General features: G+C 41.0%; 1 protein-coding gene across 3 annotated transcripts in view; it reads right to left on the bottom strand.

Moving 5' to 3' along the window:
• The window catches only part of LOC129170695 (ankyrin repeat and fibronectin type-III domain-containing protein 1), a 179,852-nt gene that overhangs the window by 33,397 nt on the left and 125,457 nt on the right, over nucleotides 1-20,998 (bottom strand). For all 3 annotated transcript variants that reach the window (XM_054758550.1, XM_054758543.1, XM_054758533.1), the window contains 3 exons: nucleotides 15,516-15,638; nucleotides 700-919; nucleotides 337-544 (listed from right to left, as the gene is read on the bottom strand). In XM_054758550.1, the coding sequence (XP_054614525.1) occupies nucleotides 337-544; nucleotides 700-919; nucleotides 15,516-15,638 (551 nt within the window). The remainder of the gene's footprint in view (nucleotides 1-336; nucleotides 545-699; nucleotides 920-15,515; nucleotides 15,639-20,998) is intronic.

Genomic DNA, 20,998 nt, shown 5'->3' with positions numbered 1-20,998 from the left:
GAATAGTCAGTGTACAACTTGAATAGGTAGGGAGCGAGGGGATCATGCTCTGCTTCAGAAGGACACGTGTTGGAATTCATGTCCTCACTGAACCGTAGCTCCACTGTGCCGGCAGCACTCATGTGGTCCCAGACCATAAGGCTACCACCACCATGCTAGGCAAAACACTTTGTGTGTGGTTATGTGTTGAGTCATTTTCTGTGGATAGTAAATCTATACTGCTTTACAAGCTGTGCACTGACAAATCTTAAGGTATATCGAAGTTTACGGCATATAGTACCGTCCCTTGAGAAGGTATGTCAAGTTGTTGACAGAGGTTGATGTTTGTTTACTCACAGTGGGGGCTCTCTTTTGCACCGGCACGAAGCAGCAGCTTGGCCATGGGCACGTTGTTGGTCATGATGGCAATATCGAGGGGCAGGAGGCCTTCGCTGTTTGGGGTGTTGAGATCCAGCTCCTCTAAGCTGTACTGGGAGAGAAGTAGCTGCACCAAGTCTAATTCCTGGTGCTCCACTGCTTCAAACAGAGCTTCACTACCCTGGAACTGCAACAGGAGGACACATTTGGATCAGTAATTTTACACACTTACTCTTTTTATAAAGAGAAGCTGATCTTGACCATGTGATGTTAGTACCTGAAGTCTATTTTTAGACAACAATGTGCCTGTGCTTATTATTCTTTCCACCCCGTTGGACTTACGATGGTGGTTTTGCGCAGCCTCTCCTTGTCTCCTCCCCTTCCTGACACCATGCTGTCCTCTAAGGCGGTGGGGTTGGTGCTCACACGGAACTTTCCAGACAAGTTGCGGTACAGGCGGCGGGCCGCACTTGGCGAGGACAGGCTGGCTGACTTGCGAGCCGGGGCTGGCTGGTGGGCCTGGTCCCCCCTCATGGGTTGTGTCATCTTGGTGGAATCAGCCCTGCAAGAACAAGAAAAATGTGATAGAGAGATAGAGAAAGTTTAAAGCAGCACATTGTAGACCCAAATCCCTGTCATAGAAAAACAATTTATAAGCCACAGAAAATGGAAACAACAACAATATTGCCTTTTTCATGATATTATAACAGTAATGTGTCTCCGCAGCCTGTTTTTGACCACCAAATGTGGACTTGATACTACCCCTGATTCACTCCTAGCTAGATGAGCCTGCAGGCTTCGCTCCACATCTTAAAATAAAGCCTGTCAACTATCCCTTAGTCAGCTAACAAACGTGGGAGCTGTAAGTTTGATAATTTTGTTTTTCTTCACCGAATCGGCTAGCATGACGTTGCTGTTAAAATGTGAGTGTAATGTTAGCACAGGAGCTCACATAGCTATGCTCGTGTTGCTAGTGTTTGTCTGATCTATGGCATGGTGATAAATAACACTCAACTGCCAGATTGGCACCGTGTGTGCATTGTGGCTTTTCTGTGTATTACGGTACATGGGCGGCGACACCAGCTCGGTAGCTGTGCCGCTCTTCAACATCCCCTCTTGAGGCTTTTGAGTAGATTACCATCTTCTGCCTCTTGTGTCTCGGCATCGCTGGTATGGAGAGTATGCACTTTCTCCAGTCCGCCATGGGAACGCCGCAGTTGACGACGACTTTCCGAGACGGACGTCTGCTCAGTGGTGTTGGCACACACTCAGCTGCTGAAGGAAATGTCAGCAGGAGGCTTCAGACTATGTGATAGGTCCCACGCAGCAAACAGGACGCCAGTGAGATAAATGAAACCCCCAAGTGGTAACTTTCAACAGTTTATTCTCCTTCCTTATTCTTCTCCCTGCATTACCCTTGACTAGTCTCCTCATGTTTCACATTTTACTTGGCCTTAGGGAAAAACTGCCCTTTTTTGGAAATTTTGCCCATCATCCATAATCCTTATGTGAGACAGGACCACATACAGTATGTCTCTCTTTGCTGTGCGTTCTAGAGATATGAAAATAGCTAAAAAGACACTGCTAAGAATGCACAAAATGGGAAACACTTATTCCGCCTACAAAGCCGAAAGGTGTGAACAATGCCCCATTTCCATAAAATGTGACATATTAACCAAGCTACAGCAACATTAACATTGTTACACCGATCAAACTAGTTACTGGCGTATTGACACCTTGCCACACCACACCGGTTAGCTACTAGCTTCACCACACACACGCCCACAGCGTGTCAGCGCCGCGCTCACAAGCCTCAGACCACGACCAAAAAGGCAAAGTTACATCTTCGAACTGCTGCCACTGCTGCTGTGTTGTTATTTTTCAGTTTAGAAAAGTTAATGCTGGGTGTAGGCGTTCGTTTCTATGGTGCTATGTGAAATCAACGCGCCCAAGAAGGAAGTTCCGATAATGCTTAAAAGGACCAAAATATGGCAAAATACTGTAAGTATTACATGTTATCAGATAAGGATTGTGGATGATGGGCAAAAAAAAAAAAAGTGCAGTTTTCCTTTAAATGAATGTGAGGATCTGTTACAGCTATTCTAAATAGTACAGTGGTGCCTCAGTTAACGTCATTAATCTGTTCCAGAAGGTCCGACTCTAACCAAAACCAACTCTAACCAAAGCAAATTTTCCCACAGAAAATCATGTAAATCCAATTAATCCGTTCCAGACACCCAAAAATGTTAACACAAAACACATTTTATAGACAATATTTATAGCTTTATATGCTTTATATGCAAAAAATGTTGCAAAAATAATTCCAAATGACAAATGAATGGATAACTAAACATTTAACATCACTTTTACCTAGTTTTGTTGGGAAAAAAAAAATCCCCACAAAACCATCAATTAACAAACTACCACAAAATAAACACATTAGTTCTTGCACCCTTCTCTCAGTACGATCCATCGCCTTTCTCTTTTGTGCAGCCCATGTATTTTGTAACGTCATGTATTGCTCCCTAGTGCAGCAAATGTGATATAAACAAACGCTGTTGCTCTAAAATGGTCCTTGTCATTAATTTGATTAATTAAATGTAAATAGTAATTAAGTCATGTCACGTTTGACACAGTGAATCTTAATCTTGCCATTTGTGTTTCAGTTACGCTTATTAATGTGATACGGTGTGTCTAAACTGAAGTGATAATGCATTGGACCTCCAGGAGCTCGCTTATCATTGCTCACTTTGGAGACCAACCAGCTGATGTGAAAGCGCTACGATTTGGCAGTAGATGAAGGTTAAAAAAAAGTCAGAGTCAGCATTGGCCATCATGCCATATGTCAAGAAGTATCCAAAAGGCCACAAGCCAATTTGTCAACTCGAGAACATCTGTAGGAAAAATTTTATTTATATTCCCGCTCCGCTATGGACGTGTGACTCCACACGAGCACGCTTTATACACACAAACCCTCCTCCCTTGCACATGCAAGGAGTACGACAGCTGACAGAGGCCCACATTGTGGATGTTTCAGCAGCCCTTGCAACAAGCCATTTTTTCACAGGGCCGATACACCTAAAATACCCCCTCCGATCCCTGTCCCTTCCCGCTCCGTCCCATCCATCTCCACTCCCTCCCGTAATAGACGCCCTATTTTAGACATCCTCGTGTTCCCGGCTGGGTCTAACCTATTCCAGTGTTCCAGATAAAGCGTGGCAGGTATTTGGAATAATTTTTCCATGGGCCTGGCCCGGAAGATAAAACAGGAGATATATTTGTAATGCGTGCGCCAGTATCCCATTTCAAAGAGAAAGCCCATTGGAATCCAGCCCCGGGCTTATTGTTATTTGCCTGAGATGGAACAGATGACTTTTTTTTTTTTTCCTGTCAGCAGGACGGTGCCCCATCTCTCTTTGACGACAGCAGGGAGTGTATTTGTTGAATGTGAGGTCGTACTTTCAAAGAGATGCTGCATCCTACACGTGAAATGGGGATGCCATTTCCCAATGACAAGGACCGTCCCACGAAAACAAAACCATCAACGCAACACAACTAAGCTGTGTTGTGCACAAACCCACACCAAATCAAAACAACTTGGAGTTCAACCCAAATTGTTTGACCCAGTCAAACAAAACCCACAGTTCAAACCATCACCAAATCTCCTGAGACCAAAGGAAAGGATATCTTCAAAAAATAATCAGCTTTAATTTATTTTAGTTGTATTTAGTGTTATTATACAGTGGTTAATTTCTCTTTAAACTTGAACCTCAGTGTGTAACAATGTTTTATGATGACAGTTTGATGCTGGAATTAATTCATTCACTTTACATTATTTCCTAAGGGAAAAATCAATGGTTTTGGACAATTGGAAGTCAAACAGCAACACGGAATGGGATGTATGAAACCTTTTTCAACTAAAATATTTTACAACACACTATATAAAGTGGGCACAGCATGTATACATGGAATTACATGGAGTTTGTGCAAAAAAAGGATGTTTTGGGAGACGATAATATGTCTCAGCCTGTGTACTGCATTGCTATGGGATCAGTTTGCATTTTAGCTGAATCCCATTGTTTGGGTTGGCACAGCTGAATTTTCTGTAGGATTTCTGATGATGATTCTGTTATGAAATATTCAAAATATTAAAATATGCTTTTAAATGGAGTTTCCATCACCAACCCTTCCTCAGAGGTCCCCCTGCAGTTTTACCAGAGTCTCACCCTCGCCATGTTTGGTCTTACATATATCACACAACCGACAATTTCTTTCTAGATGCACAGAATGCCATACCATCAGCTCAACAATCAACACAATCACACAGCGTTGTCTTGTATCAGCCTGTTTGTAACAACAGATACCGGAATCACACATAAAGAGGCGTTGATTACTTCCACAACCCTGATAGTGATGATGTGAAAATCTTGTATATAAAACGCCTACTCTGGTTAAAGGATTGCTCAAAGTGGCTATGATTTTTTTTTTTTTATGCTGAAGTCACAAGTATGTACTCGACAGCTCACAAGAGCGGGCTATCTCCAGGACACAAATCAATGTTGCCCAATATGACGACTCCTCGTTTCTATTGGAAAATACACAGGGCATGCTGACAAAACTGCATTTACTATACAGGAAGAGCTGTCAACCTCACAGCAGGTATTTGTGTTTATGTCAATCAAATTTCTATTGTAAGTCATTTTGCATTGTTACCTCCTCCAAGGAGGTAATGTTTTCTGTTGCTTTTCGTAGCAATATTAAGCAAAACACTTCAATTAAAGCCAATGCACTCATTTCATAATCATCTTTATTACATATGTAACTCCTTGTCTGTTACCTTTTTTAACTGTCAGAGCAGGGTCTATCAAGCACTGTGCTCCTAGCGCAGTCAATGCGGCTGTTCGTGTGAAGAGATGTTCAAGCGCACTACGTAACTCAAAGTGTTAGAATAGACAAAGACAAGTTCTTTGAGAATACTGAGAGGTACAATTTAATACAATTTGCATGCAAGGAGACAAATCAATTCAACCTGATCAGATGGCTTAGGGAGAAAATGTCAGACTCTTCATGCTGAAATGTTAATTTAGGAAACCACCAACAGTGTACGAGGGACAGAGACAGTGAAGGTCTGGCTCACATGCCTAGACACATACTTAATTAGAGACGTTGGCATGGAAACACCATTGGAGAGACTTGTTTTGGTGACGAGGCCTCCAGCCTCGAGCAGATAATCATAACAAGTCAGTGTGACACTAATATGTACGTTAGCAGAAATACAAATGGACCATATGTTAGTGCATAATTATAACCAACATTAGTAAAATGTAATGGAATAATGAACACTACACATTTTATAAGTGCAATAACAAACCATAGTCTCTCTACTTTTTTTTTTTTTTTTATTGATGACACCTGCAAAATATCCCATGCATGTGATTGCATCAGTGAATGTAACAATTGTGCGAGCACACAGTCCTTGTTGGTGCGTTCTTGGATACAACATGAATGTCAGCACTTTGATAAAGTGAGAAACACCACTGAATTCAAGAAAAAAGTCGTAGCAAAGTACAGGGGTGGCAATTGTGTGGCTCTCTCTTGCACTCCCTCGCCACACATCCGTCTTCAATAAAGGTAAAAGTGATGTTAAATGTTCATGTATCCCTTTCATTCATCATCTACATGCATTTTGCATAGTTTTCTGAATGTACAATTATAATTGTTATGTAATAAAAGTGTTTAGTATTCACATTTTTGGGTGTCTGGAACAGATTAATTGGAATTACATTACATTACAATTTGGTCCAATTTGGTTTTAGGCGAACCTTGTGGAATGGATTAATCACAAAAACAAGGTTCCACTGTATATGAATCATCCCTGGTAATTAAAGATAAATGGTTGTTGTAGTCAGTGTACATCATACACAGTACGGTATAAAACTTTGGCATGTTCATCTGATTCATATATTTCCATCAATCATGTTATGACATGATGGATTTTTATGTCTATATAATTCAATTACCTTCCAATAAGTACACTGTAGTGCTTGGCAGATGCCTGTATTCTTCGAGTGTACTCTTTCCTCTGCATTTGTTAATTGTTTATATATACACATTAGGAATGTTCTTTTTTTTTTCAAATTCAATTATATTATGGTGTTTGCTAAATTTATCCGTGGCACAAAGTTTCCAGCAGCAAAGGCGGAGAGCACTGCTGTTGCTGTATGTTGATTTAGAGTGTGGAATGGAACGATTACAAATAAAGATTAAGACCAATGTTTAAAACATTGGCTTTAAGACTGTGAAAGTAAGTAAGATACAGTCAACGTGTTGCATTGGAAGGACGCAGTCAACTGAAAACAAGGTAGTGGGGCGAGAGACAGTGAGAGGAGAAAGTTGCAAAACACACACACACACACACACACACAGACACACACACACACACACACACAGACAGACACAAGCTGACAGCATACGCTGGCTGCTCTAAATGTGGCTTGTAGAAGGAAATTCTGAAATCCGAGTCTTGGCACCAGACAGGCTGGAAGCAGGCAGGCTGCAGGACACAGAGCACACAGAGAGCCAGAGAGGAGGGAGTTGGAGAGCACGGAGGGATGGAGGGCTTTATTACTACATTTATTTAGGCGTCCGCTCTGTTTGGCTCTTATCAGCTTATAGACGACGTGAGGCCATGCCAACACGGCGACCTGCGGCTTCTTGCTCACCCGGTCGGCATGGCAACACAGCAAATTTGCCCGCATTATTGCTGTATATTAAAGCACGTGTGCGGGTCCCAGCGCATGCATGTGAAGTTTCACTTAATGCGAAAGGCGCCAAGACAATCAGATTGACTGTAATCTCCCGGGTCGCATTTATAAGGATGCGATTTTTATGGAGGGATGTATCAGGTGCATGTTCAGGTTTCAGCCTTGCTTTCAATTCCATCCCCAAAGGTGTCTTTATGTCCATGATGACTTTAGCACATGTACAGCACATATTCAAAAGGTTAAATGACCTGGAAGTCATGTACCTGATCAGGAACATTAATATGGACTCGGATTTAAGAAAAAACATCTGCGCATTTTCTATAATTCAATCTGTTGATAACCTCCAGTGTTTTATACTCATCTACTGCGACCTCCACTCTAATAGACTCCATGCCTCAATTAGTCGAATAAATCAGTTGTTTGCCACTAAGCAGCTGTAATTACATTACTTCAGCCACGTTTCCATCAAGCGGTACAGTCTGGGAGTATGCTACACTCCTAATTTGATTAGACTTTCAACCGCGGTTGTGTAGCTGCACAGATAGCTGCATAAGCGCTGTAAAAAGTGTGACAACATAGCAGCAGGACAGAGTAAGATGGCAGTGAATCAAGAAACACAAATGTCTTCAAATGAAAACCACTGCGTTTTCTTTCCATTCAGTAGCATACAAAGCCAGAGGTCTTTGGAAAAAAAAAAACAGGGCTTTAATCAGCATGGTCTTGTAGCCATGCAGCAAGTGCAAACCTGAATACAGTAATATATAAGAATCCCTGCTTAATCGCGGTTAATTGGTTCCAGACCCGACTGTGATAAGTTTCTTTATAAATTGAATATTTTCGTAGTTACAGCATAGAAAACCTGTATACCTCCTAAATACTTTTTAGCATTATTAGAGCTCTCTAGATGAATAACACATGAACTAACACTCCTATAGTCGGCTTTACACTCCTATTACCCACTAGTCGATCTTTGGGACTTTGCCGGTCGATCGCTAGAATATTAGAAAAATGTATTATTACATCAGTGCCCACCCCTCCCGGAGAGTGACCAACAGGCAGGCATTCTGACCACTGAACACGCTCGTACGCCTTGCCGCTCTCCAGGCACATAACCTGCAAGCTCCAGCCAGGACTCTAGTCCCCAAAAGCTGGCCGGCGGTACCAGCGCATGCACACCGGCTCGCAGCAATGTACCTGAGAACACAACAGTAGTTATTGCATGGTAATATGGCTCAAAATCTGCCTTTGCTACCTCAAAATTAAGGCACAACTCCATAGATGTGCACCTAAAAAAAACTCTGAGCTGTGGCAATGCGGCTCGTTAAGGCTGACTGGTGTAACGCATCGACCAGCCCCTCTCTCTCCTCAACCACCGAGTTGTAGTTGTAGCTCATAGAGCCGACGGCACAATCCCGACCCAGACAAAAATCTAAAAAAGTAGGGGTGGCCAAAGAGTGGCACGGGGCCATTCGTGGCATGTGGCTCATGGCTCATTTGTCATTGTCTGTATATGTCACTGCAGAAACAAAATAAAATTAAAAAAACAGCAAAAATGGTAAAGCAAAAGGCACAATGTAAGCTCAAATGTTGACACCACAACCAATAATAAGACAAAGCTTTGTATATATATATATCGATTTACGATATACGATCCAACTACATTGATGTGTGTTTAGTAAGTTTCCATTCTGGACGGCATATATCGATCTAACATCGTTTAAAAAGGTAATCAATCAATTGAATCGATACTAGGAAATAAATCATTGGATTAAAGCATGGCAGGCTTTATATGGGTATGTGTTTTTTAAGCACTTTTAATGATAAAGACTCAATAAAGACGAAAAAAAAATTCAGTCTGTGTCTGTGACATCATTGTCTTCCGGGTATGTGGTGGTCATGAGAGTTGTAATGGACCTGTGAAATACAGTTGATTCACTTCATTCAGTATTCATGTTTAACTCATCTGTCTTTATTTCAAACTCCTTTTAGGTGACATTTATGGGGACAACATCCAAAGTAAGGACGTTTTGTATGCCTGGTAGTTTAGGGTCGAGTAGCAGTGATGCTTAGTGATCATCCAGCACAGCGTGTCCAGGCCAAAACCTACGCTTACGTATGCGGAAGCAATAAATGGCGCGCGATTGGTTGTGCTGGGGAGGACGAAGAAGAGAAGAAAGGCGGGGAAGCCATTACTTTTGTTGGCCGTTTATTTGTTTTGTCACACATTTGTACTCGCGTTTCTTATGTATTCTTCTTTTGCATGACCAACTTTCCTTACACTGCTGCACGCCATCTGCCATCACCTCACATGCAAAGTATCTGTTTGCTCTCCCGGTTTGGTCTCATCATTATCAAAACTAATTATCATAAACCCACCACACCATGGTATCCTTCTCAGTGTCTCTGTTAAGCGCGTCATCAAGACGGAGGACCTATCCCAACCCTCTCAGCAGCAAGAGGTATAAGGAGGCCACATTACTTGCTAGTTGCTGCACCGTTCTTTCAAATGGCTGCTCTGATCAGGAGGTTTATCAACACACAAAAAGCCCCTGCTGCCATCGGGCCGTACAGGTGAGAAAGTTTCAACACCTAATTGAAGATACCATACCACATTCATTTGCTGAGGAATTTACATAATGTCCCTCACCTTAGGGTGCAAAGTGCAGGTTTGGATTGCACTATTTAAAGTAAATAATTAATCATAGCAAGCTATACCACCCTCTGTTCATCCCGATTTTGTATTGCATTTTTAACAAATTTTTTGTAGTCATTGATCATTTATTCTTAAGGTTGTCAGCATTATTAATAATTTATCCATGATCGCCTTAAGAAAAAACAATGTGAATATAGGAAACTTCACCTGCACTGTCCAGTATCCAGGTATTTATTTAGCAGTCACACTGGTTGAATTTCTGGCTAAAACGTTACTGAATCGATTTAAAATTGCTGAATCGTTTTGGATCGTATCGTTCTAAATGAACCAAAATCATTCTTAAATTATGTCGGCAGCCATTAATCATGATACAAATCGACTCGTTATTCAAACAAATTGGTACCTTTAGTTGTATCAGGCATTAAGATGGCGAAGAAACTGAAGAAACAAGGGTGGTCTAATCATTTTTTCCATGACTGTATATTCCATTCCATGAGGACTGTGCAGTACTAGATGATTATGCAGTACTAGATAACAATGCTCACACATATTGACACCAAGTACACAATTTGGTCATTTTCAGGGGATAGTAAATCTATACAGCCATACAAGCTGTACACTGACTACTCCAAAGCACATCCAAGTTTCATTTCTAGTGTTGTGACTTGAGAAGATCGAATAAAACATGAGGAGTGTGAGATACTGTATCTATCCATCAATCTGCTCTATCCCACCTCTCTTATCAGCATCCAATTCTCACTGGCTGAACATTCTTTATCACATTAGATCTCAACTGTTGTTTTGTCGTGAAAGGATAAAAACTGTGCAGGGGCCATTGTGGTTATCTTGGATCACGTCTGCTGCCGTCACGGTTATTAAAAGAGTAACACAACCTTGTAGGTATTAACTGATACACGCTTTGAAGTTTGAGGCCATGTGCATAATTGGCGCGCTGGAACAAACTGTGAAAGTCTCCGTGCGGACAGCGTGTACGCTGATGTTTATCTCTGTACTTCTTTTTCCCCCAATTACTCTTTTTTATCTTGTCCTCCCTTCTCTCATGTTCTCCTCTCTCCCAAGGGAGAACGGCAGAAGAAGAGTGGGCGGTCCACTGTATGTTTAACCTTTGGAGGTGGGCCTGCTGTGCTGAGCAAGGCTTGCCACCTGTTGGCTCTGTGTGTGTGCAAGCAGAGGTAAATCACTCTAATTTTGATAAGCAGAGACAACAGCGGAGTCGCCATGGGGATGTGGTGGTGGCTTGGCTACTGATGTTCTCAGGAAGGGGGTGGGGAATCACACACACACACACACACACACACACACGGGAACCCTCTTCTGTCAAAGACTTGGTGACACGATGTCTCCCACGGGCGCTTGAGGACCCAGCCTGGGTGGCTCCAGACCCTGTGTGTCTCTCAGTGTGAGTGTATGTATCACTCCAAAGGGGTCCCTGCCTGGGCCGCCATATGCCACCCACCCAGCCGAGGACGGGACAACAAGAGAGGGGCGGAGGTGACCCCTGGCCACTGACTGAAGCCACCAGTTGGCCCATTCTCTCAGTCACACGCCGGCCGGGCGCCATGTTTAAAGTCCCACGGCTGTTTATCTGGGATAGTGATGAAGGGAGGGGAGCTGGCCGGGTGGGTCGAATGGGCGTTGATGGTGCCTATTCTCAACAATATGATAATGCCCCTGTAAAAACACACTCTAACAAAGGGTGAGTGCATAGAGAGAGTGGATAAACATCTGTAACTGGTAAGTTATAGTCATTTATGTCAGCTCTTTTATTAGCGGACATGCTGATAACGCAAAAAAATATATCACAACAACATCATAAATCTTTAGACCCTCAAAATAAGATGAGGCTGTCTTATATTCGGGTCAATGTGGTAATTTCAATCCAGAGCATTTTCTGATTGGCCAACTACTTCCTGGTTTGCGACAACAAAAAACAAGATGCCATCTAAATGTTGTTGATAAATGTCAATGCTGATCAACGTGGGGGTACTGTCTGTGGTGCTGAATTTGCACACAAATGTGTTAAATGTATGGGTGTGTACTCACATGTCATTACTTACTTGACATCCTGCCTATTGAGAAATGCATTATTTCTACTCATTCGCTCTGTTTTGCTCACAGTTATTACCAAGGGGAATCAAATTCAGTAGATCAAACTGTCATTTTAGACTCAACCATCTGCTAATCCAATCAATAACAATAACTGTGGCCATTTTCTTTTATTATAGCAAGCCCTGGACTTTGATAAAGCTACAAAACTGCTCCAGTTTTACGCCTGTACATACGAGCTGTCCCAGCTCCTGAATTCCCTTAACAGTCCCAGTCTGTCTCAGTGTAAATGCCAGTGGTCCACTAAATGTATAACAGTTAAAGTGTTGAACCGCCTGAGACTGTTTTACTGTGGAGGGCTGTCCATATGTCTACTAGCGGTGCATTTTACATACCTGCCGGTGCCAGTGTTAGTTTAAGTTTACATTGGCCGAACAAGAAGTAATTACTCAGTTCTTGTATGGCATGCATTTTTTTGACTTGTTCACTCCAGTGCTTTCTTTCTTGCTTATAAATAATATAACATCAGTTACATTTTATTTTCTATTATACTTTCAATATACTGTACATTATTTTTTATGCATGTCTGTTATACACATTAACTTTAATGTATTACAGTTATTTTGCATTATTTTATATACATTATGTATATAATTATACATGCTTTTATTCTAGTTACATCATTAATTTATAATACGCAATAGCTAAGATATTTATAATTTTATTTAATAGTGGCATATTCAGTTACTGTTTTTGGAAAATCTCTATATGTTTGTAATGATTAAAATATGGTAAGAAGTTTGTTTTGATTTTATGATACTATTTATTATTTATTCATCTATACTGTCAGTTTGTGCTCTAGTGGTGTAAGGGTGCACACTGCTTCAGCATAGGTTTGATCCAGGGCCAGGGCCCTAAAATTGGGGTTGTCCAGGGCCGGTGTCAAGACCAGATTAATGGGAGGGTTGTGCCAGGAAGACCATTCAGTGTAAAAACAACAACAACAACAACAAAAAAAACCCACATACATTTCAATATTAAAATATTCCACACTATATTTTGTATATATTATTTGTAATTGTTATAGTCTATTGTTATATCGTGTGTAATGTAGAAAATACATTCTCCCTTAAGTAATGTGATTGTGCTCTCAGTTAATTCTTACTATCATAACACTGGACATCTGATATTTTACAATAAAATTCCACAACATTACAATCATCATTCAACATTTTTAGTTAATGAGTAAATTGATCAGGACAAGCTGAAGAAAATATAACAACAGTCCAACATTTCCAACAATGCAAATGATTCATTGGCTGTTTCCAAGAGATGGGACTTGCACAGAAGTATCAGAGTCAAATAATTCCAAAAATCTAGATGATTCATTGGGGTTTTCAGTAGATGCTACTTGGTGCACAGATGTTTTGCTTTTAACCACACTGATGACTTTGCGTTCCAGGGAAGCGGCCAAAGTGTGGCCCGCAGCTGTGTTTTTAAATGGCCCTTGGCACGTTCTAAAAGTATAATTAAACAGGAAAACTAAACAACAACAACGGAAGAAATGAAAGAAAAGACAAGTCATTTTACGAGAATAGACAACATATTAGGAGAATAAGTAAAGTAAAGGAGAATAAAGAAAAAAGCGGTAATCTTCAAGAAACAGCGAGAAACAAAACAAAGACTAAAGATGTATCATTTGGAAAATTAGGTTAGTAAAACAGCTACATTGTGGTTCACCTTTGGCGTATTCGCTGTTTCAAATATTTTTATTTCGATTCCTAGTTTTGATGCCCACATCGCTGACCGGAAGAAACAGCCGCGAACACCGACAATGAAGAATCTGGCGAGCACCAGCCAAGAAGAAGTGGTTAAAAGTTTGGCTTAAATTAATGAAAAAGAGTGGTCAGCTCAGTGCTACATTAGCAACACAATATCATGCAAAGGAGGATGCAAGATCAACATGATTAATGCTCACATATTCATGGTGTAGAAATAACAAGAGTTCCTCGTCTTTGATGCGCTACATCGGACTTCCTCGTCTAAGCAGTCAGAATCAGGGACGTCCAACAGTAAATGACATCTGTCTCATGCCAGTGTGATTGAGGGTGCTAGTTGATGTGGAAGTTTGGTATAAATAAAGGGCGGGAGCTATAGCCAGGCAAGCTTATCATTTGCACAGTGCTTCTCTGTTAGCAGCAGTCAAGGGACCTTCTCAACACACACAACACACTTGCGGCCTTCAAAATAAGAGCGCTGTGGGCTATATCCTTTTTACTTGTGTTAACAAAATAACGGTGTCATACAAAATAGGTTACACAAACATCGAGGCCAGCGAACACGGTACTGTAATTTCCGGTGTATAAGAAGCACCGGCGTTTAAGCCACACCCACAATATTTACAGAGAAAAACACATTTGTACATATTTAAGCCGCACCGGACTATAAGCCGCACATGTCCACGTCATAAAATTGCATAATGTAGCATACACAAGTCCGTGAGGACCAGGTAACTCTTTATTTGACTGGAGCCAAGCACGAGCTATTAAAAAACTCACGAGCTTGTCAACCCTTTGGAAATCGCAGGATGTCATGACTCAATATAACAGTCTGACGCTGTCATCTTCACAAAGAATGCTAAAATCATCACACAACAAATTAACACTCAAAACGTAGCTAAGAAATATATAATACAAGTACCAATACGTGTTTAAAATAAAAAAAACAACTGTTTTAATTATTTCCCATAAGGTATTTTGTGCCAGCAAATCATTTCATTGGTTATGGCTGCCTGGCGCTGCAATGATGTCAGCCTTGTTCATGATGTCACAAAGAGAGCCATCACTCTTGTAATGGCGGCTCACTCCGGAGAAAGTCAGTTCCAGCTGCAGCTCCCCCTCGTCCTCTCGTAAATGAGCATGTCCAATCTACCCACTGCGTTTCATTAAAACCAGACCACATCAAGGAGCGCTTGAACTTAAAAAGGACAGGTCCTGCCACTCACCAGCGACATGGAGCTGTTAAAAGTAAAGGACCTCACACCGCACGTACACTAAACGCTGCCATCCAGCTGATGGACCACACATCCATTGCCAACATCAGCCCTAGACCACACATTGAGTTTTGTAAGGTGGACTCCAGACCTCGCACAACCTGACCAAGGGTCCTTACTGGACTCTGTAGGACAGGGACGTTGAGCTCATGCCATGGAGGGCCGAGAAACAGCAGGTTTTCAATCAAGCAGGTGATTTTAATGATCAACACCTCCTTCACTTTGAGGGAAGGAGCTCGGCAATTAAATCACCTTCTGGAGAAGCTGGCTGGAGAGAAAACCTGCAGTGTCTTGGCCCTCCATTGACTCATGTGCTCTAGGTGAATCCTGTACCTGTACTTCACAAGCCACAAACTAAATCCCTGCAAACCACTAAGATCCATGCCCGCTTGGGGTGTCTCCTCAACGGGAAGACACGCCTTAAGGAAGAGCTAAGAATACAGAAACAGTAAGCTGAGTGAGGATGCCAGTCAAGAGTAAGGCAACAGGAATGGTTCAGTAAAAACAAGTGGAAGCTAGGCAGCTAGCAAGATTGACAGCGAGAACGTGAAAGCAGCAACTCCCTTTTATCGTCTGCCTGCCGACTGGAGCACAGCCACTGAATATGCTGGACGGTACTTACCAATCAACACTGAGAGAGCGTCTCCTATAGGAATGCGATCGTTCCGATGCGGTCTTCTCTGCTTTGGCTGGGCGTTCTTTGAGGGAGAGACGATGGGTGAACTTGGAGATTCCAGACTCCAACCTAAGAAAAGGGTCAAAGAATCCATCAGAACACTTGGGGATTGTTTTTTGGGCACATCTTACAAGTTCATTTTATTGCCAGGAGAGATTTTGCTCCAGAGCCGCACGGTTAGTGGTTAGCATGTTGGCCAACACAGTAACAGTCTGGAGATCGGGAAGACCTGGGTTCGATTCTTCCCTGGGCATTTCTGTGTGGAGTTTGCATGTTCTCCCCGTATGCGCGTGGGTTTTCTCCGGGTACTCCAGTTTCCTCCCACATTCCAAAAACATGCATGTTAGGTTAATTGGAGACTCTAAATTGTCCATAGGTATGAATGTGAGTGTGAATGGTTGTTTGTCTATATGTGCCCTGTGATTGGCTGGCGACCAGTCCAGGGTGTACCCCGCCTCTCACCCGAAGTCACCTGAGATAGGCTCCAACATGCCCCCGTGACCCTAATGAGGAGAAGCGGTATAGAAAGTGGATGGATGGATGGATTTTGCTCCACTCCCTCAGGTTTCGAAGCACTTGCTTGGCAAATCCAAGTTTCAGCTCCAAAATTCTCAAATGATAAGTCTCTTTAAAATGGGTAAACTTGCAAAATCAACTTGAATAAAATGCTGGTAAGATCCCCAATCAGCAGTGTTGGGAGTACAGATGTACCTCGTTTATAAGGTTAATTGGTTCCAGACCTGACCGTGTTAAATTCATTTCCACAATATAAAATTCAATGTAAATGAATTTAATATTTTTGTAGCTACAGCATAGAAAACTTGTTTATGTTCTAAATACAGTTTTTAACATTGTTAGAGCCCTGTAGGCATGAAATAACACCCCTATATAAAAGCCTTACAGTCACCTTTACGTTCTATTATTCAGTGTTTACAGCCGCTAGCTAGCGCAGGGTTTCTGCAATATGTAATTGATTGCGGCGGCCCGCCACTACAAAATAAACTTGAAGAAATTTTAAGTAATATATTGTATGAATGTATATACTGTATGTGCTATGTAGATACATAGACAGATTATTATTTACGCACATAATGATCACAGTTAGTTTGGAAGCAATTTTAAATATTATAAAAATGTTTCACTGCGCTTTATTTTGATAAACATGCACTGGAATCGCCTGTCTGATATGTCGGCACTTGCGTGTTGTGTTGACGTTCACTTTGTTCCTTTTTATCGCGCAAATAAAAAATAGTCCATAGTCCGTAAAATGTGTCGTCAATTGACAACAACTTGTCTCATGCGAAGCCTGTCTATGGCAGCGTGTCGACTTTCTGGCATCTTTAACCCATTTTGCACTGCCTCTGCCGGTAGCTACCTACAGTAGATCACTGGCGAGCTAGAAGTGGCTATGACATTCATGCTTACTTTTTAAAGTGTCACGTAACAATCTTGCTCTCTTGTTATCTTTATAATTCTCATGGCTTGTCTTCAAAACACTAGTTGTGTGACTAAGTTGTTCAACACACACGTAGTGTGTCCAGCCAGAGACAGTGATGCTATCACACTCCAACAGGTAGCTCATAAGCTAGCAGTAGCTCCCCAGCTGGCAGCTGATGTTGAGTAGTTCACCAAAGACAATCGCTCTACCTCTTAGTAGTTTTAAAGTGTTCTCTTCAAACATGATGCCTGTATTTAGTGACAAATGAGCACACCGAGTGGAGATGTACTTTGTAAATAAAGTACAATTAAATGTTGACAGTCACATATCACTGTGTCTAGCGCAATCCGAGACACGTCATTTTGTTGGCACCCTAATGTGACGCAGCAGACATGATTTGCCGCCGCACGCCGATCTTTTTTAATGATCGGATTTGAAAGGCGTTCATCAGCATACGCTGATCACATGTTCTTTTTGGGGAAATCGGATAATATTGATCAGTGGCCGATCGATCGGCGCATCCCTAATTATGCACCGATATAAACAGATTCATACGGTGTAGCTATAGAAATATACGATATAAGAACGAGCCATCCTCACGAGTAACTGGGAATCGATACTCATTGTTCACTTAAAAGAGCCACTCAACAGACTTGACTCATTCGCGAATGCCACATCTCTAAGCCATGCAAGAGAACTCGATGCAACAATGGCGAGTCAGATGCGGTCTGTCAAGTTAAAACTGGTGTTTTCAGGATGGAAGTTGAGGCGCTACTTAAACACCATTAATGTAAAAGGCAAGAAAATACATATGAAGTATACAATATGTCGGCATCTGTCTGATCTCAAACATTTGAGATTTGAAGAGTTTTCAAAAAAAATAATGCAATAACTATTTTCCCTAATTACATTTCTGAAGGGGTAATTCCAGTACCAATTCACTTTTTGGGCAAGTAACTGGTAACTACAACAAATGTATTTATTTTTTTAAGTATTTTGCCCACCACTACCTATCAGGCACACCAAAATCTTTTTGATTAATTCATTTTCAAATTCATTCAAGAATATAGAACCTGGAAAAAAAGAGCTGACGTGTTTCCAACCTGTTCATATAGTGTTTGACTTTTTGTATGACTTTCAATTAAAATGTCCTTTATAAAGCCATTTTCCCTTATGAACTACTACAGTTTGATTTACTAGAGCAGCGTTCAGGAGCAGCTTCGTTTTTTCTCTGTTCTTGCCTTGCAAACAAGAAAACACACAGCTTGAAAAGCAATAAAAGTTGGACACTTATTACTGATGACCAAAATGCAACGCAGGCAAGTCAGCACCGCAGATTCATGTAAAGTACTAAAACACATTTTAATGGCAAATTATTCAATCAATGTGAAATATTATTGTCGGACACAAATGTCATGGTGAAATATTTCTTCAACACTGTAACCATGCCAAAAGTTCCCAAAGGACACAGAGAGGGTTGTCGACAGGACCATTTGCAAAATCATTTTCACAGAAAAAAACAACAAAACTAAAACAAAAAAATTAATCTCCTTGACTTGGCCAATTTTCCAGTTAGACTTTTTGCAGAAAATATGACTATTACCTAAAAAATACAAAATCACAAAGGTTTTGTCAGTTTTATGGGCACTGTATGGTGTGTGTACTCATCTAGCAAGCAAACTGTTAACAACTAATTTATCCCTAATGACAAAACATGTCAAAACATCTGTAAAGTCGTCCCTCGTTCATCGCGATTAATTGGTTCCAGACCCGACTGTGAAGTAGGATTCAATCTTAATAAATGTAATATTTTGGTACTTAAAAGCATAGAAAACTTGTTTATGCCCTTCTAAAAACGTTTTGACATTATTAGAACCCTGTAGACATTAAATAACACCCCTATACTGTAGACTTATACTCATATTACTCTTTATAGTAGACATGATGGGAAATAAGACATAACTCACCGTTAGCATTGGGAAAGTTCCTGGTTGTAGTACTTAATGTGGGTCAAATAAAAATGAAAAACAATTAGCGCTTAACACTCATAATTACAAGGGCGCCTGAACGCAGTGCACAGAGCAGAAAGAAGGAAGGAGACACGGCATCAAGTTCTTCAATGCTCTCTGTGAGTTATACGAACGAATAAGTAAGTTTGATGATTATGTTGCGCATCAAGAGTGTTTCATCTTGAAGATTTCATTTATATTGGCGTTCCAATTCCCGCACTGTGAAAACCTGTAAATGTATGTGCGTGTCAGGATGAGAGAGTCGGAATTCCCCCAAAAATGAGGGTTCATCACTGGTTGGATGTATTTTTGGACTTTGAATACTGCTTTATCATGTTACTTCCCCTTTACATTCGGTATCAAATTAATATAAAGACTTAAATCATAGCGATTGCGAGTGGACAAAAGTGAAGCTCAAGTTCCACCCATTCAAACGGAAGGATCCCATCAACCTGCTGAATCAAAAGATATGTACCACCGATACTTATCTGTTTATCAGTGCTCATGGAAAACTTTTAGAAAAATTTGACCATGCAAAATATACAAGTTTGAGCCAAAATTACTACTTACTATAAAATGTATTAACCAGGTTCAATATTTAATTAATGAAGGTTATTGTAAGTGTGCAGGAGTAGCTAATTCATTTAAAAACTGCATTTTGTGTTCAGTTATGTTGCCATTGACTAATTGACTAAATTTGTTTGATGATCTGAAACATTTAAGTGTGACAAACATGCAAAAAAATAAGAAATCAGGAAGGGGGCAAACACTTTTCCACACCACTGTATGGTAACAGAATTCCACTGTTTTTTAAATATAAAATGTAAATAGTAACATACATAGACAGCATTGTCCAACATCAATAGCGACACACACTTATTTAAAAAATTTTATAGGGTGAGCAATTTGGCTGCATGCTTTGAACAAGGAAAAAATGAGTACCATCTTGTGGTCAAATACAAAAATGGGACATTTTTGGTCATTAGGAACAAACATTCCGGTTTTGCATAGCTTTGTCATTTTAGGCTAATTTAACAATACTATCCATCCTCTTTAAGGACGCGGGGGCATGCTGGAGCCTATCCCAGCTGACTTTGGGTGACACACCCTGGACTGGTGACCAGCCAATGGCAGGGCACATATAGACAAACAAGCATTCACACTCACATTCATACCTATGGACAATTTAGAGCCTCCAATTAACCTAACATGCATGTTTTTGGAATGTGGGAGGAAACCGGAGAAAACCCACGCATGGGGAGACAAACTCCACACAGAGATGCCTGAGGGAGAATCGAACCCAGGTCTTCCTGATCTCCAGACTGTTACTGTGTTGGCCAACATGCTAACCACTAGACCACCGTGCGGCCCTAACAATACTACTAGCTTCAAAATAATAATAAAAAAAATAAACAAAACTGAATAGCACAAAATGTTCCAAGGTCTCTTAAGGGTTAAACACATTTACAGAAGAATTCAACCTTTTTTGTTTCCCTCATGAATCAATGCCCAAAGCTTTCTAAGAAAATAAAGATCTTCATAAACTTACACTGAGTGGGCATGCTGCCATTTTAGCCAGATAATTTCAATTTATAACATGACGGCAAGTAAACAAAGTAAAACTGTAAATGAAAAGCAGATTACAGTATGAATGGAGCTCACCTTGGTCATGCAATTGAAGCAAATGTGTTCTTTGAAAAAATGTTTACAAAAATGTTTGGATTTTTTTTGGTAATGTTCCTCACTAAATGTTGTATTCATGCCATCGCCATGACCAGATTTCTCCTTGGCATGACCTCATAGGATGGCTTATCTGATAGAACAAACCCCTCCTAACCCCCACCAGAACTTTCTTTCCAACTCCCACAGGCTCCACTACTGACCCTGTGCCAGCGTCTCCCAAGACTTGCTTGACCTCAAAGACAAAAGAGGCATATTTTCCAGTATGACTCACCCAAATGAGGTGTGGGATTTTCGTCTTC

This window comes from Dunckerocampus dactyliophorus, chromosome 2 (genome assembly GCF_027744805.1).
Source record: "Dunckerocampus dactyliophorus isolate RoL2022-P2 chromosome 2, RoL_Ddac_1.1, whole genome shotgun sequence".
NCBI classification, from domain to species: Eukaryota; Metazoa; Chordata; class Actinopteri; order Syngnathiformes; family Syngnathidae; genus Dunckerocampus; species Dunckerocampus dactyliophorus.
The sequence above is the reverse complement of the archived record's forward strand: the minus strand, read 5'-3'. Positions and strand labels throughout refer to the sequence as shown.